At 49.4% G+C, this 27540-nt stretch overlaps 1 protein-coding gene across 1 annotated transcript in view; it reads right to left on the minus strand.

Moving 5' to 3' along the window:
• The window catches only part of C15H16orf96 (chromosome 15 C16orf96 homolog), a 40571-nt gene that overhangs the window by 2997 nt on the left and 10034 nt on the right, over positions 1–27540 (minus strand). The window contains 13 exon segments of the mRNA XM_073793234.1: positions 4039–4141; positions 5549–5636; positions 7907–7969; positions 8675–8793; positions 13749–13913; positions 14921–14995; positions 19021–19131; positions 19495–19580; positions 21932–23007; positions 23049–23083; positions 23208–23294; positions 23504–23584; positions 24988–25092. Of these exon segments, the coding sequence (XP_073649335.1) occupies positions 4039–4141; positions 5549–5636; positions 7907–7969; positions 8675–8793; positions 13749–13913; positions 14921–14995; positions 19021–19131; positions 19495–19580; positions 21932–23007; positions 23049–23083; positions 23208–23294; positions 23504–23584; positions 24988–25092 (2194 nt within the window).

Here is a 27540-nt window from a genome sequence, read left to right on the forward strand (position 1 = left end):
AATCTGTTTTCTGTCTCCGTAATTTGCCTGTTCTGGACACATCATGGCAGGGGTGGGGGGTCACACAATATGTGGCCTTTGGAGTCTGGCTCCATCCTTCACTTTTGAACCCAAGGCGTCCCCCTCTCCCCGTCCAGCCAAGAGTCACCATGACCGGCCATCCGGACCAGAGACCGCTGTACGAGGTGGGAACGTGCAGGGAAAAGAGGCCATGAGAGCGAATATGCAGGAAGGACGGGGGTGGTGGTGGTATTGGGGGGTCGCAGACGGCTGAGCAGGGCACCAAGTCTGGAGGGGATGGGCCAGGCCTCCCACCTGGGACGAATTACAGGGGCACGAAGCTCCTTCCCATGCAGGACCCCGACTGTTCCTTCTGCTTGGACGACTGTGTCCTTCCCTGGCTGTCTCCTGACCTTCATTTTCAGAGAGTCCTTCAGACCACATGCTCCACAGGGACAACCTCCCGACCCCAGTCATTCTCTCCCTTATTTCCATGTTTCATCTTTTTTTTTTTTTGGCCACACTGCACGGCTTGTGGGATCTTAGTTCCCCGACCAGGGATTGAACCCGCGCCAGAGGTAGGACCTGCCAACCAGCCAACCAGTGAGACTGTCATACTGCTTCCCTCCAAGGTGAAGCACATGAGCCTGGGATACAGATACAGAACCAAGACCCATTGAGGCCTGGGAACCCAGCTCTGAGCCTGCTCTCTCCTTGAAGGCCCACAGACACCTTGGATGCAGAGGCCCAAACCGGAACTTGCCACCTGACCCCAATATCTGCTTCTCCCACGATCTCCTCCACGGCTTTCCCACCTCTGCAAGAGCCAAAAGCCAAGCAGCTGGGAGGTTCCCGACGGGAGGGGACATTTGAGCCCTGGCAGATGAGAAAGTTTCCCCAGGGATTCCAGGCAGAGCACATGGCACATGCAGGGGCTCACAGCCTGGATCGTTGAGAGAGCAAGCAAGCAGTTTTGTTTTGTTTTGTTTTTTGTTTTTGTGGTACACGGGCCTCTCACTGTTGTGGCCTCTCCCGTTGCAGAGCACAGGCTCCGGACGCGCAGGCTCAGCGGCCATGGCTCACGGGCCTAGCCTCTCCGCGGCATGTGGGATCCTCCCGGACCGGAGCACGAACCCGTGTCCCCTGCATCGGCAGGCGGACTCTCAACCACTGCGCCACCAGGGAAGCCCAAGCAAGCAGTTCTGGGAGGCTGGAGGCAGGGAGCAGACGAGGCTGGGGCGGGGAGTGGCCAAGGGGCCCTGCAGACCAGCCAAGGAGATCGGACTCTGGGGACAATGCACCCCAAGACATCCCTGTCCTAATCCCCAGAACCTGTGACTATGTCACCTTACATGGCAGAGGGGGCTTTGTAAATGTTATCAAGTTAAGGATCTTGAGATGGGGAAATGATCTTGGATTAACTGGATGGGTCCAATGTAATTGCACGATTCTTATGAGGGGAGGCCAGAGGGTCAGAGTCAGAGAAGGAGATGTGAGGACAGACACTGAGGTCAGAGAGATGCACTTTGAAGATGGCAGAAGGGGCCACGAGCCAAGGAATGTGGGAGGCCTCTGGAAGGACACGGAGTCTCCCCTTGAGCCTCAGAAGGAACCAGCCCTGCAGACACCTCGATCTTAGCCCTGTAAGATTCACTTCTGATTTAACCTCCAGAACTAAGATAAAACAAACTTGGATAGTTTTAAGCCCCTGTTTGTGGTAATGTTACAGCAGCCATAGGACACTCACCCTGCCGGGTTCTGAGTGGGGGAGGGGCCTGGTCAGGAGCAGGTTTGAGACCATTCACTCAATGCTGGTGAGGACAGTGAGGCTGGTGAGGCATCTCCCCCTCCATCTGCTCCCCTGCTGCCTCTGCCTACCTGAGCCCTGCCTGTACTTAGCCCCCCTTCCACTGAGACCTCTCTGGAAGTCCAGCCTCATGCTGGGGGCACTGCTTACTAGGGCTCAAGGGTTCCTCTGCCCGGCCTGAGATCCTGACCACTGTGCAGGCATCAGGAGGGCACAGGCTGGCTGGACGGCCCTTGATGGCCCTGTGGGCAAAGGATGGATGGATGCATCTGGGATCAGGCTGGACCTGGGAGGGGGCTCACATCAGCTAGTTTAGGTTTAGATATTGAGTGTGTTTTGGATTAGAATTTTCTTTTGAGTAAAAAAATGTGCAATAAGACAAACTGGTCAAAAGATCCAGCCACAGGTGGGTTTCGAATTGATTCCAATTTCTAGTTAGACTTTGTGGCCCCCAAGCAGGATAAAGCAATTGAGGCATCCTGATCCACTCCTGCTTTGCTGCATGGGTCTGGAGAACAAACAAGCCCTGGGGAGAAGAGCCCCTCGCTCTTGATGACAGCCCTGGGGAGCTGGGTGGGGACGCCATCCGATGGATGACTAGAGATGAAGGGCGGGTCTGTAGATGACCCTGACCCCTCCACCAAGGGTGGGCTCCTGGCAAGAGACCCTCACCTGCTCATTTGTGTAATGCCTCACCAGCTGGTGCAGGGTGAGAGGAGGCAGTGCAGGACCTGGCAAGAAGTTGAGCTCATTAAATATTGGCCACCATTGCTGTTATCCTGCCTGGTGATCCCAGGGGCCCAGCCTGAGTTTCTTCTCGACAGCATCTGCGTCCGGGGGCATCGTCCAGGTGGAGCCATTAACACTGTAAGGGCCACATCTGTGCCCCAGGGGGAATGCAGGGTTCAAGATGGTGACCTGCTCCCTGGACCAGGGCAGGGGCCTGTAGCAGGTTGAATGGCAGCTGCCCAAAAGATGTGTCCCCCTGGAACCTGTGAATGTGACCTTGTTTAAAGAAAAGGTCTCTGCAGATGTAATTAAGTGAAGGATCTTCAGATGAGGGCATCTGAGTTAAGAGACAGAAGAGAAGAAGACACAGGGAGAAGCCACACGAAGAAGGAGGCAGAGACGGGGGTGATGCAGCCACAAACCCAGAAATGCCTGGAGCTCCCAGAAGCTGGAAGAGGCAGAAAGGATCCTCCACTAGGGCCTTCAGAGGGAGCACGGCCCTGCCAACACCTTGATTTTGGATTTCTGGCCTCCTGTACTGTGAGAGTTAATTTCTATTGTCTTAAGCCGCCCAATTTGTGGTCATTTGTTGCAGCCCCGGGACACTAAAGCAGGGTGCTGTCCTCTCTGTCCAGCACACCCAGGAAAAGAGTACCCTTTCCTTTGCTTAGGGGTCTGGTGGTTGTTCTCAAGTCAATGGAGGCAAAGTGGGGTGAGGAGGGACACCATGGGCGGAATTTAACCCGCTGACCACTTTGTGGCTCCTGGACCAGCCCCAGTAGGGCAGTGTGTGGAACCCCTCTTCCCAGAGCAGGGTAACCTCAAAGGGGCAGGCAGAGAAGGTATTGCTGGCCCAGTGCAGGAGCTGAGTCCCAGGGTCCCTGGTCGGAGCCAGCTGGAGACAGGGCCTCGACACTGCAGTAACCAGAGCAATTCATTCCATGTCTCCCTCTGGCCCAACCCTCCCCAACCCGTGACAATTAGGACACAGGCCTCCAGTCTGTCCTGGCGTCCTCCTCATCATGCTCAACCCCAGCCCAATCTTCCCACTCCAGGGAGACTCACCTTCCCGAGTTCCTAAGTGTGCCTGCCTTCCACCCACCACAGGGCCTTTGCACTGCTATTCCCTTCCCCCAGATCACTCTCCTCCCACCTGATCCCTTTATCCAGCTAAGCCTTATTCCCTTTTCAGAGGCCTCAGGACAGCAGTCTAGGACGTCCTCCTTGAACCAGTGTCCCTTGTCACAACTCTCCCATCACCACCCAGCATTCTTCTTTGGGGAGGCCATCCAGTACCCCTCCCCAGCATCCCTTGTCACAAGCTGTCCCAGTACAGTACCTGGCATACAGCAGGATCCCATGTTTGCGAGTGGCTGTGTGAGGAACCCCCAGTCTCGGATGTTGCCGGCTCTGGGCCCCACCTGCATCACACTGGGCCTCACAATGCCCAGCAAAGGCAGGGCACGGGTCAGGGGTGCCCAGGAAGGCCTGATGCTCCTCACCTGCCAGCTCCTTCTCTGTGTCGGTCAGAGGCCGCGCTCTGTCCTTGCTGTTCATTCGGCCCTTGTACAGGACCCCGTCCACTCCCAGGATGTCCACCTCGGCCTGTTGGGCAGCCCGGGGCCCCGGGTAAGGGAGTGTTCACAGAGGCAGCAGGGCCTGGCTTACCCCAGGGTTGCCCACCGCCAGGGGCTGCAGCCTGACTCATGGAATCATAGTCCAACAACTCAGGGTCCCTGTAGGGGTAGATTGTCGACAAGTTACATGATTTGAAATCAAGGTTGGCATCATTTCAGGGGCCATCACCCCAGTCCTGCTGGGAGCCCAGCGAGTCCAGGCTCCCCTCCAGGGCTGCAAGGTTCTGGAGCTTCTGCAGCTGCTGCTGTTCCCCGGGGCAGGGCAGGGGGGTCAGCAGCCACTTGGAGACCCCTCCGCCCCAGAGGAGCCTCAGGTTGGGTCCGAGGGCCTGGCCAGTAGCGAGGGAAGACTGGAATTTCTTCCAGCTTCAGCTTGGGTAATGCAGCCGGGCAGGCCTGGGGCCTGGTGTGTGGATACAGACAGGCACCGTCGGGGCAGAGGGCAATTGAGACCCATGTTCTCCCAGACCTGGAGCCCTGGTCTGGCTTGCCAAATGCAGGCTCTTAACCTCTTTTTTTTTTTTTTTGGCCGCACTGTGTGGCATGTGGGATCTTAGTTCCCTGACCAGGGATCAAACCGGCGCCCCCTGCAGTGGAAGCGCAGAGTCTTAACCACTGGACCGCCAGGGAAGTCCCTCTTAACCTCTCATCCCAAGAGGGAGTCAGGCAAGTGAGGGTGGGGGCACCGGGCACAGGCCCCCATGTCCCTCCCCTTCATGTGGCTGTGGCTGCTATTCAGCCATCACTCCCCACCTGGCCAGACGTACCCTCGGGCCTGGGGGCCTGGGAGCCAGAAGCACCCATGAAGCTGTGGGGTGTCAGGGGATGAGGGGCAGGGCTGGGGCCCAGGGAGCTAGCCATGGGCAGAGGAAACCTGCAGGTTTAGGTGCCAGAGCCCGCCACTCACTAACTGTGAGACCTCAGGTGGGTTGCTCAAGCTCTTTGAGCCTCGGTTTCAACTGTGAAATGGGATGATAGCAGAATGACCTCAGAGATAATGTGTAAGGATTCAACGAGGTCAGGTCTGTCACAGAGGTTGGCACAGTGCCTGCCCGGCCGCAGCAAGCCCCACAGAGGACCCAGGGTCATGAGTCACTTCTTCCAGCGGGAAGCAGGCCCATCAACCCTAGCTCACAGGGGGGTGTGAGCTTTAAATGGGGGGTGTGAGCTCCCTCCCTTAACAGTTCTTGGCCCATGACAGATGCCCAATAACCTGTCCGTTCCTCTCCCCATGAGCACCTCACGTGCCCGTCTGCAGCCCCACCACCCAGGACGGCTACCCTGCAGACGGCTACAGTGCCCCAGGCAGCCTTTGCATCTTGGAACTGGAGTTTGCGTCTCTGTTGGCGCCTGGACCCCCACCTGCTCACCTCACCTGTTGCCGCTGCAGGTACTCGTAGCTGTTGGCGCTGGCCGGCCGCAGCCGCGACAGCAGGCGGGCACTGTGGATGGTGATGAGTTGCCTGTGGAGGACAAGAGCTAAGTGGGAGGCGCACGTGGCCAGCAGAGGACCCAGCTTCCACCTCTTCCAGGAAGCTCGCCCTCAAACACAGCCTTCCCTCTAGAAAGATCCACAGCATGGGGCCACCACCCTCTTCATAAATCATAAAGAACAGCTGTTCTGATAATAAAAGGAAAACCCCCGAACAGGTGAGTCCTAGAAGTGGGATGCAGGTTGGAGGTTGGCAGGGGTGGGTGGAGGGGGATGGGGAATGATTGCTTATGGGCACGGGGTTTCCTTCCGGTGGGTGGAAAGGTTCTGGCAGTAGATTGTCCGAGGTGGTGGCGGCACAATATTGTCAATGTACTAAATGCCCCTGAACTGTTAACTTTAAAATGGTTAATTTATATTATGTGTATCTGACCTCAGTACAAGAAATAAAAATAGTAAAAACATCAGCCTTCTGAGGAGCTGGAACTGTTCTACTTCTTGATCTGAGTGGTGGTTACCAAGGTGTGTACACATGTTAAAACCCATCAAGTTGTAAAACAAACGTTTACATACTTTACTGTATGCATGTTAAGCCGCAATAAAAATTTAAAGTCATGCATATTGTCAGCATTTTAGAAAGTATAGAAAAACACAAAGAAATCACTGTAACCACTGTAATCAAATATTTTGATATGTGTCCTTCCAGTATTTTTCCATATTCATGTTTTTTTTTTTAACAAAAATAGGGTCATAACACACATCCTACTTGTTTTTCTCATTTAAGTTACTGCAAACGTTTTTCCAGGTCATTAAACATTCTTTTGTGACTGTGCCATCCAATATGGCAGCCACTGGCCACATGTGGCTATTTAAATTAACTAAATTTATTTTAAATTTAAATTTTAATTAATTAATTTATTTTTGGCCACGCCGTGTGGCATGTGGGATCTTAGTTCCCCAACCAGGAATAGAACCCGTGCCCCCTGCAGTGGAAGCACAGAGTACTAACCAATGGACCACCAGGGAATTCCCCATATTAACTAAATTTAAATAAAATTAAACATTCAGTTTCTCTATCTCATTAGCCATCTTTCAAGTGCTCCACAGTCAAATGTGGCCAGTGGCTACTTCACTGGACAGCACAGCTATGGAACATACCCCCCCACATCTCAGAAGGTTCTACGTAAGGCCTTCCTCTACGACTTGCCTTACTGGCTGATGTGAACGTACCGTGACTCACTCACCACTTCAGGTTGTTTCCTTTCCTCTTTTTTTGAAAAAAAAAATATGGGGCAGGCAGGGATAAATTAGGAGTTTGGGATTAACATATACACACCACTATATATAAAACAGATAACCAACAAGGACCTACTGTATAGCACAGGGAACTCTACTCAATAACTTGTAATAACCTATAAGGGAAAATAATCTGAAAAAGTGTGTGTGTGTGTGTGTGTGTGTGTGTGTGTGTGTGTGTATATATCTATATATATCTGAATTACTTTGCTGTACACCTGAAACTAACACAACATTGTAAATCAACTACACTTCAATAAAAATATTATAAATAATGCTGCGATTTTGAAAGAAAAATTCTGGCTGTATCTCCCAACATGGCCAGGTGTGGGGTGGTGAGCTTCACGGGTCACCAGGAACAGCCTAGCAGCGCAGAGGCCATGGGCACTGCAAGATCCTAGGGTGTGTCCACACAGTGGGATATTATTCAGCCATAAAATGGAATGAATCACTGACACAGGCTACAATGCAAATGAACCTTGAAAACATCATGCTCAGTGAAAGAAGCCAGACACACAAGGCCACATACTGTATGATTCCATTTATACAAAACGTCTAGAACAGGCCGATCCGTAGAGAGAGTGAGTAGATTGGTGGTTGTCAGGGGCTGGGGGAGGGGAATGGGAGTAAGTGCTGACGGGTCAGGATTTCCTGGGGGAGATGGAAATATTTTTGAATTAGAGGTGAATGTGCACTAAATCCCACTGAACTGTTCACTTTAAAATGGTTGATTTTATAAGTGAATTTCACCTTGATAAATAAACAAAAGTATTAGACTATAAAAATATGTGCAAGGAAGTCCCACAAAGTTCAGCTTTTCCCCAGAGTTTCCTTTCATCCTTTTCCTTTTGGAGTTGACCCTGCCCCTGGACACAGTGGGCACCAGACAGGGCTGGTGAAGGGAGGGATGCTAGCGCCTTGCCCAGGTCGGAGGCTAATGAAATGATGTGTATAGAACGGTGTACACGGATGTACACGTCACAGATGATCCCCGGCGGTACTCACGGGCAGGTCATCATGTTCATGGGCCGGTGGCCGGAGATAGATTTCACCCGCTCAAACAGTTTCCTGGAAGACACCCAGCTCCATCAGCTGCTGCGCCAAACCAGGCCCTACGAGGCCACGCCTGTCCCAGGCAGTGCTTGCGGCGGAAGCTGCAGGTCCATCTGTGCCTCAGGGCCAGGGCTTCCCTCACATCCTACTCCCACTGGCCCAGCCCCTGCGCTCAGCTCAGCTCTACTGGCCCCTGCTGACCCCCATGTGCGGCCACTTGGGGCAGCAGCAGGCGTAAAAGTGTGTTTAGTTTCTCTCCTTGCCCCAAACACAAAGGAGGTCTTTAAAACCAGGGAAAGCTACTCTTCACAGTGGACATTTGGGAACATGAGGGGTGATCTGAGGACAGGAGCACCCCCAGGAACATCAAGTCCCTCTGCCTGGGGCTCTGTCTGGAGCGGGTGGGGACCTGGCTCTAGTCCCAGATCTGCCCAGGCTCCCTCTGGGGAGCCCCTTCCCTCTCTGAGCCTAGGTTTCTTCACATGAGCACCTGGAGCCCCCTCTGCACTCAAGGGCAGGCCTGCCCACCTCTGAGCCCCTGGGCGCTCGCAGCCCCATCCCCCAACCCCGCAGCTGGGAAGCCCCGCCCCCTCTCTCTGGGTCCACAGGTCTGAAATCCTTCCTCCCAGAGTTCAGAATCCACTGGGATACTCCTCTTGTTTCCTCTCTGGAGAGACTCCTAGCCTCTGGGAGCTGCACCCCTATCCGGGAGAGGCTCACTTCCTAAAGCCGGCAGCACTGTTGGGGTCAAACCAGAAGCCTTCAATCAGCAGCTTCCTGACTACTTTCCAGACCTCATCCATGTCTTTCTTCAGATCGTCCAAATCACTGGGAACCAGCTGTGAACAGCCAAAGGAAGAAAAGAGACTTTAGTCAATTAATTCACACTCTGCCTTGCTCCAGAAAAGGATTTGCAGCAACTTGCAAAGTTATGTAGAGTGTAACAAGATTAATCAAGAAAAGTGAAGTGGTGAAGGAAAGGGAAAATGACAATGCTTGGGTTAAGGCTCAGACCCATAATGCATGCTTTTCCTGGAGGGGAGCTGCAAAGTGAGCTTCCCGGCAGCCAAGGCAAGGAAACACCATCAGTTACTGCCTCCAAAAGACAAACCAACTCCACTGCTATTCTGAGTGCAGGCCCGAGAAACATTCTCCCGATGGCTCCAAGACACCTGATCTTCACGCATTCAACACCTATTTAATGAGTGTAAAGTGTATATTCAATGGCTTTTAGTACATTCACAGATCTGTGCAACCATCACCACAATAAGTTTTAAAATGTTTTCATCATCGCAAAAGAAATCTCATACCCCTTAGCAGTCACCTTTCTTTTCATCCCAAACCCCCAGGCGTAGGCAACCACTAATCTACTTTCTGTCTCTATGGATTTGCCTATTCTGGACACTCCAGATAAACGGAACCACACAATCTGTGTCCTTTTGTGTCTGGGTTCTTTCATTCAGCATCATGTTTTCAAGGTTCATCCATGTTGTAGTGTGTAGCTGTACTTCATTCCTTTTTATGGCTGAATAATGTTCATTATATGTATATACCACATTGTGTTTATCCGTTCATCTGTTGATGGACATTTGGGTTGTTTCCACCTTTTAGCTATTGTGGAAAATGCTGCTGTGAACATTGGTGTGCAAGTTTTTTTTGTGGGCTGTTTTCATTTCTCTTGGGTATCTACCTAGGAGTGGGAGTGCTGGGTCGTATGGCAACTCTATGCCTAACTTTTAAGAAACTGCCAGACTCTTTTCCATGGTGGGAATTTTGAATTTTTAAAGTGTTCCTTCCAGTGCCCAGATTTTGGTCCCTAAACACCATTCCCCCTAAAGGCACCAAGACTCCACAGAGAAATGGCTGATTCAGGTCTGAGGAAGGGAATGTAGAAGATGAGCCTGGAACATCTTGTCATAAGAAAGCAGGACAGCTATCCAAGACAGAGGGTCACGTCAAGGGGCTCAGGGGCCAGCTTGCAAGCCTAAGATGAGACCATGTGAGCGACAAAACAGTAACTTAACTGATTGAACAAAGTGAATATTTAAAAACTCATGATTCATAGTGACACCCACAAAAAAGAAAAAAAACAGAAACCCTCATTTGCCGCCATGTATCGGAGGTGGCTACCGCACCAATATTTTACCCTGAAAACTGGTAATTAAAGGAAATAATTCACCATTATCTGTCTTTCCTGCAAGAACCCTATTTCAGGGTTATCAGCTCAAGTTGGTGAGGGAAAGCTCTTCTTTACAGATTTCTAGCTGATATAGAAGCAATGCTAGGATTAGAAAAATCACCATTTTGTAACCCTTAATGAAATAATGGGTTCAGGCAACAATCCTCAACTTAGGAGGAAACTATCAATACCAGGAGAATGGCCAATGAGGCAATGGCCATTCCCAGAGTGACAGAGAGTTACCCCCAAATTACTTGCTGCTTATAAGGGGAGAATATACGTTTACACTGGTGGTATCAGCTAGGCTAGCACCGCTGGGCCCTGACGAATCTTCACTCCGGAAGGGACCACCTGCCAGCATCGACTTACCTGCTAATCAAACACTACAGGAAGCGCATGGCATACCAAGAAGATTCTTTTCCCCAACATTCTAAACTTAAAAAAACTCAAAAACTTAAAAAAAGTTATTTATTTTTGGCTGCGTTGGGTCTTAGTTGCAGCATGGGGGATCTTTCGTTGCAGGGCACGGGCTCTTCGTTGTGGCAGGCGGACTTCTCTGTAGTGTGGCATATGGGCTCCAGAGCACATGGGCTCTGTAGCTGCGGCACGTGAGCTCTCTAGTTGTGGCATGCAGGCTCAGTATTTGTGGCACACAGGTTTAGTTGCCCCGCGGCATGTGGGACCTTAGTTCCCAGACCAGGGATTGAACCCACGTTCCCTGCATTGGAAGGCGGATTCTTAACCAGTGGACCACCAGGGAAGTCCCTCAAAAACTTTTTTTTTTAATTAATTTATTTTATTTATCTATTTTTGGCTGCATTGGGTCTTCATTGCTGCGCACGGGCTTTCTCTAGTTGTGGCAAGCGGGGGCTACTCTTCATTGCGGTGTGCGGGCTTCTCATTGTGGTGGCTTCTCTTGTTGTGGAGCACGGGCTCTAGCCACGCAGGCTTCAGTAGCTGTGGCTCGCGGGCTCTAGAGCACAGGCTCAGTAGTTGTGGCACACGGGCTTAGTTGCTCCGCAGCACATGGGATCTTCCTGGACCAGGGATCAAACCCGTGTCCCCTGCATTGGCAGGTGGATTCTTAACTACTGCGCCACCAGGGAAGCCCCCCCTCAGAAACTTTTAAACCTACAGAAAAGTTGCAAGAATAGTCCAAAGGATACTCCTATATCCACTGAAATTCACCAATTTTTAACATTTCGTCATGTTTTCTTTTTCTATACATATGTATGTGTGTTTTTGTTTTTTTCTGAGCCATTTGAGAGTTAATTGCAGACATCACTATATATCACCCCCACAAAAACTTAAACACAGAATTACCATACGACCCAGCAATTCCACTCCTGGGTATCTACCCAAAGTAGCTGAAAACAGGTGTTCAAACAGAAATTTGTATGTGAATGCTCATAGCAGCATTATTCAAAAGGTGGAAATAACCCAAGTGTCCATCAACAGAGAACAAACAAACAAAATGTGGTCTATCCATTTGACGGAATATTATTCAGCCTAGAGAGAAATGAAGTTCTGGGACTTCCCTGGTGGTCCAGTGGTTAAGACTCTGCCTTCCAATGCAGGGGGCACAGGTTCAATCCCTGACTGGAGAACTAAGATCCCACACGCCATGCAGTGTGGCCAAAAAAATTAAAAAAAGAAAAGAAAAGAAAAGAAGTCCTGGTTCATGTTACAACATGAGTAAACCTTGAAAACATGATGCTGAGTGCAAGAAGCCAGACACAAAAGGTCACATACTGTGATTCATTTATATGAAATGTCCAAAATAGGGTAATCCAGAGACAGAGAGTAGATTAGTGGTTGCCACGGGCTGGGGGAGCAGGGAGTGAGGAGTGACTGCTTGATGGACCTGGGGTTTCCTTTGGGGGGATGGAAATGCTCTGGAACTAGATAGAAATGGTGCCCACACAACACTGTGAATGTAACAAATGCCACAGAATTAGTCACTTTATAATAGTTAATGGTTAATTTTATGTCATGTGAATTTTACCACAATTAAAATACACAAAGAAAAGAAGAGCAATGAGGATAGGATCACTTCAACCAACAAACAACAAAAAAGCTTTCAATCAGGAAAAAAATTCAGACACATAGAGAGGAGAAAAGACTAGAATCATGAACCCTGATATACCCACCATGTAGATTTAATCATTATTAACATGTTGCTACATTTGCCTTTTTTTCTTTGTTTCTTTTCTTTTTTTTTTTCCATGCCATGCAGCTTGTGGGATCTTAGTTCCCCAACCAGGGATCGAACCTGTGCTCCCTGCAGTGGAAGCACAGACTCCTAACCACTGGACCGCCAGGGAATTGATAGAGTGTTTTTTTAAAAAGTTACAGAAATCATAACATTTCACTCAAATATTTTAATTTTCTTACATGCCTGCAATACCATTATCCCATCTAACATAATGAGCAGTCATTCTTGACATTGATCTAATTCCCAGCCCATTTTCAGAGTTGGAGCAACTGAACCAGGAAACAAAGTAAGTCTCCTCGTGTGTTGCATTTGGTTGTTGTGCCCCTTGAGACTCTCTTAATCTAGAACAGTCTCTGTCCTACTTTTTTTCACCCTGCCATTGAATTATGGAAGAAAAACAGGTCAGTTGTTCTGTAGATAACTGAGTTACCCCGGCTATAATCCTGCATTGATTTGTATGATTTCTATGACAAGTGTGTTCCATATCTGTTTTGTTTATCGTCATATCCTCGCTAACCAGCATCAGAGGTACCCAATAGGTGGATGATGAGTGAATAAATCCTCATTTTACAGATGAGAAAACTGAGGCTCGAAGAGGTTCTATAACTCAAGACATACTGCCAATCATGGTGGGGCTGCAACTCGGACCCAGAGCTGCCTGATTCTAAACGCAAGCTCTTTTGTCCTCACCAGCCACCCCAGCTGCAGGAACCACACAACGCTGAAATGGCTGGCCTGACTGTTCCTGTCTCTCTATTGGATGGTACACATTAAGGCTATGACTTCTTATCAACATTTCCCCAGGATCTGGCTCAACACAGGTGATCATTAAATGATGAATAAATGAATGACCAGCAGGACACCCCCTCTGCCCGCCATGTCCCTTTGCTTGCGTTATGGTGGTCAGCCTCCAAGATGCTCCACAACTATACCTCTTGGTATTCACACCCCCATATGGTCCCCTCTCGCACTGAACAGGGCTGACCTGTGTAACCAACAGGATACTACAGAAATGATGGAGTGTGAAGTCATCAAAGATGTTGCAGCTTCTGTCTTGCTTTCTTGGACCATGTGCTCTGGGTGGCCCACTGGCTGCCATGTTGTGAGGCCAGTCAAGCAGCCCTAAGGAGGATCCGTGTGATAAGGAAGTGAGGAGTCTTGCCCACAGCCATGTGAGGGCGCCATCTTGGAAGCAGCTCTTCCAGCTCCAGTCAAGCCTTCATATGACAGCAGCCCTGGATGACATCCTGACTACAGCCTCGTGGGAGACCCTGAGCTACTCAGCTAAGCTGTTCCCAAATTCTTAACCCTCAGAAACTCTGAACGTTTGCTGTCTTAAGGGACTAAATTTCAGGGTAGTTTGTTATGCAGAAGGTGGTGACTAATACAGGGGTCCTCACCTTGGTGCGTAGGTCTTTGTCCAGCTGCTCCACAGTCTTCTTCCAGTCATCCTCATTGGCCATAACCCTGAAGAGCATGCCCTGAATCGTCTCATTCAGCTCCATCGCCACTGCGTCCAGGTCAGCCCGGCTTCCCTTGCCTGCCAGGGAGCGCCTGTCGGCTTTCTAGAGAGAGATGGGACTCAGGGAGGCAGGGCTGCTGGGGTGGGAGCAGGAAGAGGCTGGGGGAGATCAGACCACTTTGGTCAGTTTTTCTAGTTTGGGACCCTAGATACCCAGCCTTGGCTTAAATTCAACCTTGGGGTCTCTGTTGGCTCAAACACAACCATTAGATTGAAGCAAAGGTTTTCTGTGATGGAGAAGGGGCACGGTTTTTAAATTCACATAAATTGTCACAAACTCTAATTCAAAAAGATACATGCACTCTATGTTCATAGCAGCACTACTCACAATAGCCAAGACATGGAAACAACCTAAATGTCCATCAACAGATGAATGGATAAAGAAGATGTGGTACATATATACAATGGAATATTACTCAGCATTAAAAAGAACAAAATAATGCCATTTGCAGCAACATGGATGCAACTAGAGATTATCATACTAAGTGAAGTCAGAAAGAGAAAGACAAATACCATATGATATCACTTATATGTGGAATCTAAAATATGACACAAATGAACCTATATATGAAACAGAAACAGAATCATGGACATAGAGAACAGACTAGTGGTTGCGAAGGGGGAGGGGGTTGGGGGACGGATGGAATGGGTTGTAACTATTATATATAGGATGGATAAACAAGAAGGTCCTACTGTATAGCACAGAGAACTATATTCAATATCCTATGATAAACTATAATGGAAAACAATGTTAAAAAAGAATGTTTATGTATAACTGAATCACTTTGCTGTACAACAGTAATTAACATAACACTGTAAATCGACTATACTTCAATTTTAAAAAATTGTCACTAATCCTGAGTTAACTGAAAATAGGATTTGATGGAACAACTTTTGAGAACTTCCCCCAAACTTTCTACATGATAAAGGTGGAAGGAGACTCCGGAAGTCTGCCTGCCTTTGTCTTGGCTGGATGATTCCATTATCCTGGTGGGAAAGCTGGGCTCAGGATAGGGGAGGGGGTAGGGAGAGGAATCTCTGCTCACTCACCTCTTTCAGCTCCTGCTCCATCGCACTTTTGTCTGCCTTGTACATTTCTAGGTTTTTAATCTGAGAATGGACAACCTAAGAACAGAAGCAGAGGGCATGTCAGGTATCCTCGGAAGTCCTGAGGATAGCCTCTACCTCCCACATCCACCCTAGGAAGGGACAATGGGGCCAGGTGGACAGCAGGCGGGTGGCACATTGGAAGGCTTGGGCTCCAGGTGCCCAGATCAGAAGGGAAGGAACATGGGACTTGGCAGAAGAAGTCCCCTTGGAGGTGGCCTCACAGAACTACAGGTGGCTACACAGGAAAGGAAGGAAGACCTGAGGAAGGAAAGCATAAACAAACGCTGATGCTTTGGGTCCCTAGATGTTTAAGACAAGTGCATCTCTTCTGATCTGTAATGGGATCCCCGTGAGAATGAGAGTCAATTCACCCACCAAGCACTTATATTCCACACATGCTGTGCCCCAGGGTCAGGGGAAAACCTTATTTCCCATCCCCATGACTCCATGAAAAAACAACTCCCTGCATTAATTCTGCCCTCTCTCCACTTATTGGGCCCTCCCTATGACAGCAGCAGCCAGCTAACCTGCTTGGGAAGAGCCTCACATCCAATGGGCCATGTCCCCAGAGGGTAGGGTCACTCCTCCTCCAAAGCTGGCAGCAGGCTTCTACTTCTCCCTACATATCTGGTCTCCCTTTTACCCTCAGAAACAGAACCCCCAACTTTCAGCTGGCATCTGGCAGACCAGAATCATGACTATATTTCGCAGCCTCCCATATAGCTTGATGTGACCACTGAGGTGTAAATGGAAGTGGGTCAGTGTCCTCTTCACTGCTGGCTTGGAAGCAGAGTTAATGACTGGAGTGCCAGCAGCTGTCTTGGACCATGTGGTGTCCTTGTGAATGGAAGTGACACACCATGGAGTTCAATACCAGCTCTGAGTTTCTTGAATGTAAAAGAGAGATACACTTATGCCTTAAGTCAGTTATTTGGGAGTTTTATGTTATTCAAAGATGAACCTAATTCTTTTTTTTTTTAATATTTATTTATTTATTTTGGCTGCACAGGGTCTCAGTTGCGGCATGTGGACTTCTTAGTTGCAGCATGCATGCAGGATCTAGTTCCCTGACCAGGGATCGAACCCAGTTCCCCTGCATTGGGAGCGTGGAGTCTTTACCCACTGGACCACCACGGAGGTCCCAAGATGAACCTAATTCTAATTAATGCAAAGCTCCTTCACATCCACCTTGCCCCAGATGGGTCTCAAGGTCTAGGATGGACGGCGGAGGTAATGGAAGGGAGATCCTGCTTCAGCCTTGTGTCAGGCTGCTTCCTCCAACACCACATTAGCAGGGAGCTGACCTTTTGGAGTCATCAGGCCCAACATTAACACTTAGATCCCCACTTGGCTCTTCCTAGTTAAAATCTAGAAATAAAGAGGAGCCGGGAGCCTCTAACTTCCACTGCCACAGTAACCTGCGTACTGGGTTGACTAATGTCCTCCCCAGAATTCATGCCGGCCCAGAACCTGTGGACATGGTCTTATTTGGAAATAGATCTTTGCAGATGTAATTAGTTAAGATGAGGTCATACTGGATTAGGGCAGCCCACATGGATGAGGAGGCCACCTGAAGACACAGATATACACACAGAGAAGAAGGCCACGTGACAACGGAGGCAGAGATTGGAGTGATGCGTCTATAAGCCAAGGAACACCTGGAGCCACCAGAAGCTGGGAGAGGCCAGGAAGGATCCTCCCCTAGAGGCTTCAGACAGAGCAAGGCCCTGCCAGCACCCTGATTTGGGGCTTTTAGCCTCCAGAACTGTGAACGAGTACATGTCTTGTTTTAAGCTATCCAGTTTGTGGTCATCTGTTACAGCAGCCGCAGGAAACTGGTACACCCACTAAGTGGCAGAATCGGGATTGAAACCCAGGCCTATCCAACCACAATAGCAGGCTGCCTCCCAACTGGCTGGTTACTCTGCCTGAATCTGTTTCCTCCTAGTTCAAGTGGCATTAATACCACTCTTGTCCCAAAGATGCTGAGGGGACTAGAAATGGCACTTTCCTAGGAGAGTTGGCATTTGATACACATCAGCTGTCTTATCCTTCCCCTCCTGCACCAAGCCAGAGCCTTGGATATAATAGTTTGTTCCAAGAATGGCTTTGGAATGCAGCCTCTGGCTTATAAAAGACACCTGTCCACTTGCAAAGGGCAAATAATGTTTTCACATTATTTGGGTCAGTAAGAAAGAGTTCTATCCTCACTTATTTTCCTGCTGGGTTCTTAGTGGGAAACACTCCAAGAGGAGCACTCTAAGGTGATGGAAACATTTCCATCTTGATTGGGTGGTGCTGACATGGGTGTACCAAGAGGCAAAAATTAATCTAGCTCTTACACTTCAGGCCTGGGCATCTTACTGTGCGTAAAGCATACTTTCATTGAAAGCAGATACTACTGCTCCCCCGCAAAAAACACGTAAGGGCTTTGGTGCTGTCCATCTTGTTGACTGCTGTATTGCTGGGCCCTGGAAGGGCACCTGGCACACAGTGAAGGCTCAATGACGTTGGCTGAATGACTCAGGGAATGAATGGGGATTTCTCGTGCCACCTGTTAGGTCCAGAACATTTTCTCCCAGGCATCCAGGTAACACAGTAACAGCGGTGTTTCCTCTCTAGTCCCGATGTTGCGACAGAACCAGGGCAGAGGTGTCTGCCCTCCATCCTTCCTCTACTGGAAGGGCTCCATGAGGCTGCTGATCTCTTGCAGCCCATGTTCATTTAAGAACTATTTAATGAAGCGTGCTGGGTACAAAGCCCAGCTCCTGATCCTTCCAGGGTTCACTTTTATAAGCAATTAGTTCTTGCTGGCACAACGGGCAGGAAGGAAGTCTGGACAAAGGCTGACTTGATCCATTTGGTCTGTTTGGCCAAACTCCTCTTGACTTTCTCTCAACGAGTGACGAGTGACAGCTCCTTGGAGGCAGATCCTACACCCACCCCCGCCACCCCGAGCAGGGCAGGACATGGTGCTGGACACACATCAGAAGTGCTGAAAGAACTGGCCCCAGTCTCCAACCAGGAAGGACACCAATAGGTCCCTAGGACATGGCATCCCAGTCTCTCTGAAAAGCAGTGGCTAAATGAGGGCGCAGAGTTGGCAGGAGACTATGGAGTTCCTGATCCTGGTGCTCACAAAAGTCTGGGCCTGAAACCGTGTATTGGGAGCCCACACACGGCCCAGGCACTCCCTTCTTTCCCCACTTGGGCTGGGCATCGGCTCACCTTCAATGAACTCCTCTCCCGTCCAAGTTGCCTTGTGCACGCTAGCCTGGTCACTCTGTGTGACCGCCTTGGGAGGGGGAGCTGTGCCCTCGCCTTTCGCTCCCCACACCCTAATGCATCCCACCAACAGCCCCCTGACTTGGAATCAGAAGCCCTCTATGGAAATCACCTCAGGTGGATCTGTTTGGGATTTTGTCTCTTTATACCCTGGGGTCATCTCCTCCCACCGGGAATAACTTTGATCCTTTCCCCAAGGGTCTGGGATGCCTCTGGGACAAGGCACAGATGGGACTGGTCCCGAGGTCATCAGGGCAGGGTCATCAGGCCAGCTCAATGAGCCCAAGGGAGAAGGTGTCTGGTTGAATGACCCCTGGGAGGTGCTCTGCATCGTCCTCACATTTCTCATGTCAGACTCTGCTGTTCCGGACAGGTCCCATGGTGTGAGAACTCGGGAACAAGCCAGTTTAGGGGAAAGGTTATGAACATGAACAGCTGGCCCAAGAAATCCTCTTATCCACTCACCGACTCATTCAGCACATTCTGAGCCTTCACTTTGTGCCAGGCACCCTTCTGGCGTGGGTGACCCAAGCGGTGAACGAGACAGATCCTGTTCAGGCCCTCTTGTTTATGTGTTGGGGGTGCAGGTGGCGGGATTTGTTTGCTTTTCATGGAAGTATAACTTACACACAGTAAAATGCCAGGAAAGTGTCCCTGGTTCCCCTGCCTTCAGGGTGTCTGTGAAATCTTTGGGGAGAATCTGAATGTCCCAATGAGGAATCCTCCCTCCTCTGGGCCCTTCCGGACCTCCGAACCTTAAACTCATCCAGGCGAATCTGGAGCTTGTCCACTGCCCTGTCCAGCACGAGGTGGTGGTCCTTTATCATCTCTATCTGGTGGCCCCAAATTCTCTCAAGTTCCTCCTCCTACAAGGGGGAGACATAGACACAAGAGGCCTCTGCTTCTGAGGTCGCCACGGCTGGGAAGGGACTTCAAGAGAGTACCAGACCAGGGCGTCCCCAGCCTGCCAGCCAACTGCCACTTTAGACACTTGTCAGAGGGAACCATGTGGCCGCCCACCACTGGGAGCCTTGCACCAGCCGGGGCAGACCTGCCTCCGCGGGGCTGCACCTCCCTTCTGAGCCCCACTCCCTCCCCAGGGCTCCTTTCAGCTCCAGGACAAATGCTGCATCCAGAAGGGCAGGGCCTCCACCTGGCTCTGGCCATGGAGTCTGCCATCACCTCAAGCCATCGTCTTCTCAAATGCCTTTTCTGCCCGGGACACTGACCCTCATCCTGGATTTCTGGAGGCTGCCAATCTTTTCTTGCAATACGTCCGCCGTTGTCCCAAGCTTGGAAGAGGCTCCCATATTAGCTGAAAGCAAAGGAGGGGGTGGCTGTTGGGGGCAGGGATGGGGGAAGATGCTTCATCTAGAGTTCCACCTGCTTCTGTTATATTTAAGGCAGTGCTTTCCAACAGAGAGATGCTGTGAGCTTGGGGACCTTTGAGATCATCTAAAATTTTCTAGTGAAAATTTAAAAAAAAAATCTAAAAATAAGCAGGTGAAATTAATTTTTTTAAAGATTTTTTTTTTGATGTGGACCATTTTTAAAGTCTTTATTGAATTTGTTACAATATAGCCTCTGTTTTATGTTTTGGTTTTTTGACCCCGAGGCAGGTGGGAGCTTAGCTCCCTGATCAGGGATCAAACCCACATCCCCTGCATTGGAAGGTGAAGTCTTAACCACTGGACCACCAGGGAAGTCCCAGGTGAAATTAATTTTAAGAAAATATTTTGTTTAACCCAATATAATCCATGTGGGTTTTGGGGGGGCCACACTGTGGGGCATGCAGTATCTTAGTTCCCCAACCAGGGACTGAACCCGTGCCCCCTGCATCGGGAGCTTGGAGTCAACCACTGGACCGCCAGGGAAGTCCATAACCCAATATAATCCAAAATAGCATCATTTTGGGAATTCCCTGGCAGTCCAGTGGTTGGGACTCCACGTTTTCACTGACGAGGGCCCGGGTTCAATCCCTGGTCAGGGAACTAAGATCCCACAAGCTGCGCAGCCAAAAAAAAAAAAAAAAAGCATCATTTTAATATGTGATCAACAAAATGATTAACGAGATATTTCACATTCTTGTTTTCGTATTAAGCCCTCAATATCTGGTGTGCACTTTGTGCTTGGACCATATGGGAACTTGAACTTGCCCCATTTCAGATGTTTGACAGCCTCGTGGTTATCCTATTAGGGAAACCTCTCTGGAATTTATTGCCCTCCCAGACATGGTCCTGAGAAAAACTATGGAGTATTTACTTGTGAGAGTTTATGAAATGTATTATCTCATAACAAGATGCAAAGGGGGATTTAACATAAAAGGAGAGGGGTGAAAAAAAAAAGTGCCCTATATCCAGTTTTGGATGAGAGGCCAAAAAGTGATGTACATGACACAGCTAGGAGGGTAGGAAACACTGTAGCCAAGACACATTCACAACCTATTTTTAGTTTTCTTAACAAAAATGGCAACTAGTCAGAAGTAGAGTTTGGGCTATTATGGCATTATGTTTTATATTTAAATTCATGACTATCATGACCTAAGCTGTGCCCCAGAATTCACAGAGATCGATGTGGTTCTTTTTAGCTGCTCGAAGTTCTTTTTCAAGATCTGTGGAATGGCACTGCCCATCAGGGGTGGCACCATGTATGGATTTGACTTAGGCTAATTCAACTATTACACCTGGCAGAGAGCGAAAAAGCAAGATAATGATTCAAAGAGGGGAGGACAGTGGATCTGAAAGTGGGTTCCCTGAGCCAACAGCAGCATAAGCAGCATCCCCCAGAATGGGTTAGAAAGAGAAATTCTAGGGCCCCACTCACACCAACAGGTCAGATCTGGGGCTGGGCGCAGCAGCCTGTGCCTTACCAAGCGCCCCAGGGATGCTGAGGTGAGCTTAAGGTCGAGAACCACTAGGGTAGGCCATTCTCCTCCCACTCCCCACAGTGAACATATGCCCATCATGGGCATGAACTGGGATCATAAGTCTATTGGTACTACTGCCACCTAGAACATGACTGTGGTCTTTTTTTTTTTTTTTTTGCGGTATGCGGGCCTCTGACTGTTGTGGCCTCTCCCGTTGCGGAGCACAGGCTCTGGATGCGCAGGCTCAGCAGCCATGGCTCACAGGCCCAGCCACTCCACGGCATGTGGGATCTTCCCGGACCGGGGCATGAACCCATGTCCCCTGCATCGGCAGGCGGACTCTCAACCACTGTGCCACCAGGGAAGCCTGACTGTAGTCTTTAAGAAAACATATGTTTGCCCAGCTGTTGTTCCTAATCCCAAATTGACCACTTCATCTGGGGTCTATTCAGTGCTATTAGACACTCTGGTTGATCTGGACTTATCAAAATACTGTACAGCAGTACTATTTTATGGGCTATTGAAAGGGAATTTCCAAGAGTAATTTTGACTTGATTTTCCTTCTTGAGCACCAACTTTAGACCCTAACCACCCTTCTTCCCTAAGATAAGACCTCACTGTACATTCATTGTAAAATAATAGACTAGTAAGAGGCTAATGCTTAAGCCAAAGGAATGAATGGCTAATGGTTGAATGCACATTTTGTTGGGGCAGCTAAATGAAGGAGAGGAGGTGCTTTTCAAAGGCCACAGGGAGGGCCTGAGCCCTTGTTACCCTTCCAGAAGCCAGGCCAGGCCTACCTAGATAAGTCATATGCTGATGCAGGTTGGATGACAGCTGGGAAAACTCTTCTTTCAGGGAGTCATGTCTAATGAGCATCTGGGCTATGTGGCTCATGGAACACCTGACAGCCTTCTTCTTGTCTTCAGGGGTCATGGCCTGTTTGGCAGCCAGCATGGCCTGCGACAGGGCCATGTTGGGAGGGACACGGGCAGAAGAGAATGAAGGAGAGAGGACGTCCTCACAGTCCACCTCTTGCAAGTCTTCCATCTCGCCGTCCTCGGTGAAGGCCCCACGGGAGGTCCCTGTGCCCAGGATGTCTGCAAGGACCCCTAAGGGCCCGGATGCGGCCACGGCTGTTGCTATGGTGGCCAATTTGGTGGCCGGGGTGTCCTTGACCAGCCTGGCAGCCGCTTTAGCTGCCCGGGCTGCCGATGTCGCTGCAGCTGTGAAGGTGGCTGCGGCAGCAGCTGCAATGGCAGCATTGGATTTTATCTGCTGAACCGCAGACGGGGATCCCTTAGGGAGTACTTCCGTGGAGGCCTCAGCCCTTGGGGCTCCATCCTGAGGGACTCCCACTTCCACGGAGGAATATTTCTCCTCCTTTTCTGAGAGAGCTGAGAGCTTGGATGTGTCTCCCTGGCGAGACCATGACTGCAGTAAATGAGGCTAAGCTGAGCCTAGTTCCGTGGCTGGGGGTAGGGTCCTAGAGCCCCGGAGCTGGGCAGACAGGGAGCCCGACGGGCCTAGGCCAGGCTGGAAACAGCCCAAGCTAGTCCCGGGCAAGCCTCTGGGAGGAGGCCAGCCTCGTGGTGGTACAGGCCAGGATCCTGATTGTGTGGGCTGAGGACCTGGGGCAGGCCCCAGTCCAGGGGCAGGCCCAGGTCCAAACGCAGGCCCAGGTCCAGGTGCAGGCCCAGGTTCGAGCACTTGGGCCTGGTCCGGCCCCTGGGCCCTGGGAAGCAGAGCTGCTTGGGCAGACTCCTCCTCCTGTAGCTGCCCTGGACTTGGTAATGCCAGATGGTCTCCAGGAACTGGGGCGCTGGATGGCCTCCACGACCTGGCCGTGGCTAACTTCTTCGTGGTACTCAGCCGTCTGAGGAAGGTCGATCTGCAACATGTTCCGCAATCTGCCACCGCTTGGAATCATCCAGCAGTTGTGGAGCAGTTCCCTGCGGAAGAGGGGGCTGGGCTGGCCAGGGCTGCTCCAGACCAGCTCAACGATCACCCTGCCCACTCCTCACTCCGCCTTCCCCGATGCTCAGATGCTGCCTCTCCGCTTCCTCCTTCACTTACCAGGGTGAACATGGCCTCATGGAGGCTGCTCCAGAGCACCATGTCCTCAGTTTTGGGCATGGTAGTTATCTTGTTCTGGAGAGAAATCTGGGGGGGTGGGAAGGAGATTGGGAATAAGGGTCATGAACCCAGAGGGTGTGGAACCCTCAGTGGCTCCCTCCTCCATGCTGCCCTCCACACTTGCAAATAAATGGGCCTTTCCAGATTGTGTTCTCCTCCTACCCCTCCTTGCCCCCAGCACCCCTGGGCCTGGAGGGCGGGGGTCTGGCGTGGTAGGATGGGCCCCAGACCCTCACCACTTCCAACTGCAGTGCACTCATCTTCCAGTTCTGCCCTTTCAAATCTTCAGAGAAAGCATCTATTCTTTCCAGATGCATCTGTCAAATGAGCCGAGCCTGTGAGCCAGTGGGTACAGGTTCTGGTCCCAGCCCTGCTTCTCCCCCAGCTCAAATGCAAAGCCTTAGCTGTAGGTAACTAAGAGATGGAGAAGGAAGAACAGATTCCAAAATAACTGTTTCCCACTGAGTGGGAAAGGGTTCCCTGGGCAAATAAGTTTGGGAAATGCTAGGCTTAAAAAACATTCAGGGCTTCCCTGGTGGTGCAGTGGTTGAGAGTCCGCCTGCTGATGCAGCGGATGCGGGTTCGTGCCCCGGTCCAGGAAGATCCCACATGCCACGGAGAGGCTGGGCCCGTGAGCCATGGCCACTGAGCCTCCGCGTCCGGAGCCTGTGCTCCGCAACGGGAGAGGCCACAACAGTGAGAGGCCCGCGTACCGTAAAAAAAAAACCCCCAAAAACATTCAATGGGTTTCTATACTGAAGGACTTCTCAGAGCCTTTAATGGGCCAAAGTACCTTAAGAATCTCCAAGAGGTAAGCTGAGAAGGCATTGTTTCCCAAACAGATTTGGCCAACTGTCTGTTTTAGTGTTTCATGACAGTTTCCTGGCAGTGCCCTTTCTGCTCAGATGGGAGCTACACAGCCCAAGACTGAAGTTCTCACAGTTGCCATCATGATCAAATACGTACACTGACCTGTGTATTAGGGATGATACAGTAAATCATGTTATTTGGGGACAAGTTGTAAAACCTCAGCCATAACACCAGCCTGGGGTGTTGAGGCCTGGCTTTGGAGCCCAGCTCTGACTCACCAGCTGTGACCTTACACTTCAGGGATTCCATATCCTTTCCCATCACGGTAAGGAGTTAGAACATGTCTGGGTTGATATTCTTGTGGCTACAGAGGGAGCTAGAATGTATGCCTATGCTAGGTTTACTCCACTTTTCAGTGTGAACAAAGTTTTCTAGACAAGGAATAAGTATTCTCTTTCTGATAAGTTGATGGACTATTATAAGCCTGGAGTTACCAGGACTTGGGGAGTACCTGCGTGAGAATGAAGCCAACCCAGAGGAAAGCATCACTGAGGGAGAGATGTTGAGCACCTTGGTATGTGGTATGAACATCTTGATCTGGCTGTAACTGAAAGCATTCCTGACTTTTTAGTAAATGAGACAATAAATTCTCTTCTTTTGCCTAAGCCAGGATGAACTAGGTTTCTGTCACTTACAAATGATGTCTTAACACAGCAGGGTGAGGATCATTGTGTAAGCTGCAGAGAGTTCAGTGGGATGGACCAAGTGGCTCAGCCATGTCAGACCCCTTCTCCTGCCCCCATAGCTGTGTTCTTTGACTAAGAACAGGCTTCTTGGATTTACCCTGTTACCCCAACCACCAGATGTCCAAGCAGCATGGCCAGTATGAAGGATGCTGGGGAGGGTCTACCTTGTCAAACATGTCCTTCAGCATGGCCACATCCTTCCTGAGGGTTTCAACAGTGACCTTGAGTGCATAAATGTCGGTGAGCAAATCCTGCAGGGTCTTCATGGACTGAAGAGGGAGAAAGGAAAGGAAAGTGTGAAGTTAGGTGCAGCTGGGGGAAAAGGCAAGTAAAGTGTGGAAGCTCTCTGGTGATGGCCATGGTTCAAGAAGTCTTTTGGGCTCTTCCAAGGCCTAGGCTGGAACATATTCAGAGGCCAGAAAATGACACTGAAGTGAATCCTGCTCTGAGCTCTCAGGTGGCCTAAGTGGGAAGGAGGCAACCCTCGGTTTGAATGTGTTCAGTAAGCAGGAGTCACTCATCATGAAGCATCTCATGCCCTTTGGTAGGAGCCACTGGAAGATCAACAAGGAATTTATTGGATTTATATTTTTAAAGGGTACTTCTGGCCGCATGTGCAGATTGGCCCTTGGAGGGTAAGGGGGAAGCCAGAGGAGCAGGGAGGAAACTTCAAGGCAAGAGCTGATGGGTGCAATGTTGGTCTCATAGCTCAGCTCCAACAATGACTGGGGCTGTTACTGCATCTTCCTAGATTTTAGACTCCTCAGTAATTAAATGGGTATGAAAAAACTGTGATAATTTATATAAAGGGTCTAGTGCATAGTTAGGCATTCAGATAACAAAAATAACAAATAGTGAAATGGCAGAAGTCCTTCTTACCTGTAATTACATTAAATGTAAATGGCTGAAATTTCAGTTAAAAGGCAGAGATTGGCAGAATAGATAAGAAAACATGATCCAACCTCATGCTGTCTATAGGAGACACATATTAGATTCAAAGATACAAATAGGTTGAAAACAAAAGGATAGAAAAAGATATACTATGCAAGTCAGTAACCAACAGAGAAGCAGAGTGGCTACACTAATATCAGACAAAATAGACTTTAAGATAAAAATTGTTACTAAAACACAGAGGTACATTTATAATGATAAGAGGGTCAATCCATCAGGAAGATATGATAATTATAAACAAACATGCACCTAGCAATGAAGTCCCAAAACTAAATGAAGCAAACACTGAAATAACTGAAAGGAGAAATAGTTGAAGACTTCAATACCCGATTTTCAATAATGGATAAAACAATTAGATAGAAGATCATCAAGGAAACAGAAGATATGAAGATCACTATAAACCAAATGGATATAACAGACATCTATAGAACACTCCACTCAACAATGGCAGAATATACATATTGGGTTGGCCAAGAAGTTCGTTCGGGTTTTTCCATAAGATGTTACGGAAAAACTGAACAAACTTCTTGGCCAACCCAATAGAACATTCTACCGGATAGACCATATGTTAGGCCATAAGACAAGACTCAATAAATTTAAAAAGGACTGGGCTTCCCTGGTGGCGCAGTGGTTGAGAGTCCGCCTGCCAATGCAGGGGACACGGGTTCGAGCCCTGGTCTGGGAAGATCCCACATGCCACGGAGCAACTAGGCCCGTGAGCCACAATTACTGAGCCTGCGCATCTGGAGCCTGTGCTTCGCAACAAGAGAGGCCACGATAGTGAGAGGCCCGTGCACCGCGATGAAGAGTGGCCTCCGCTTGCCACAACTAGAGAAAGCCCTTGCACAGAAACGAAGACCCAACACAGCCAAAAATAAATAAATAAATTTAAAAAAAAAATCCTCAAAAAAAAAAAAATTTAAAAAGGACTGAAATCATACAAAATGTGTATTCTCGACCACAATGGAGTTAAATTAGAAATCAATAACAGGGGCTTCCCTGGTGGCACAGTGGTTAAGAATCTGCTTGCCAACGCAGGGGACAAGGGTTCGAGCCCTGGTCCAGGAAGATCCCACATGCCGCTGAGCAACTAAGCCCGTGTGCCACAACTACTGAGCCTGTGCTCTAGAGCCTGCGAGCCACAACTACTGAAGCCTGGGCTCCTAGAGCCCGTGCTCTGCAACAAGAGAAGCCACCGCAATGAGAAGCCCACGCATGGCAATGAAGAGTAGCCCCTGCTCACCGCAACTAGAGAAAGCCCACACGCAGCAATGAAGACCCAGTGCAGCCAAAAATAAATAAATAAAATTTATTTTAAAAAAATCAATAACAGAAGAAACTTTTGGAAGTTCACAAATATATGGAAATTAAACAACATTCTCCTAAATAACCAATGGGCCAAAGAAGAAATTGCAAAGGAAATTAGAAACACTTTGAGATGAATTAAAATGAAAACACAAACACACCAAAACTTACAGGATGCAGCTAAAGCAGTGCTTAGAGAGAAATTTTAGCTGGAAGTGACAATATTAATAAAGAAGAAAGATCTCAAATCAATAGCCTAATCTTCTACCTGAAGACACTGGAAAAGACAGATCAAAATAAAACTAAAGAAGGTAGAAAAACTGAAACAATAAAAATTAGAGTGGAAACTAATGAAATAGAGCAGGGGTCCCCAACCCCTGGTCCACGGACAGCAGGAGGTGAGCAGCGGGCAAGCAAGCAAGCTTCATATGTATTTATAGCCGCTCCCCATTGCTCACATG

Source organism: Tursiops truncatus, chromosome 15, assembly GCF_011762595.2.
Source record: "Tursiops truncatus isolate mTurTru1 chromosome 15, mTurTru1.mat.Y, whole genome shotgun sequence".
Lineage (NCBI taxonomy): Eukaryota > Metazoa > Chordata > Mammalia > Artiodactyla > Delphinidae > Tursiops > Tursiops truncatus.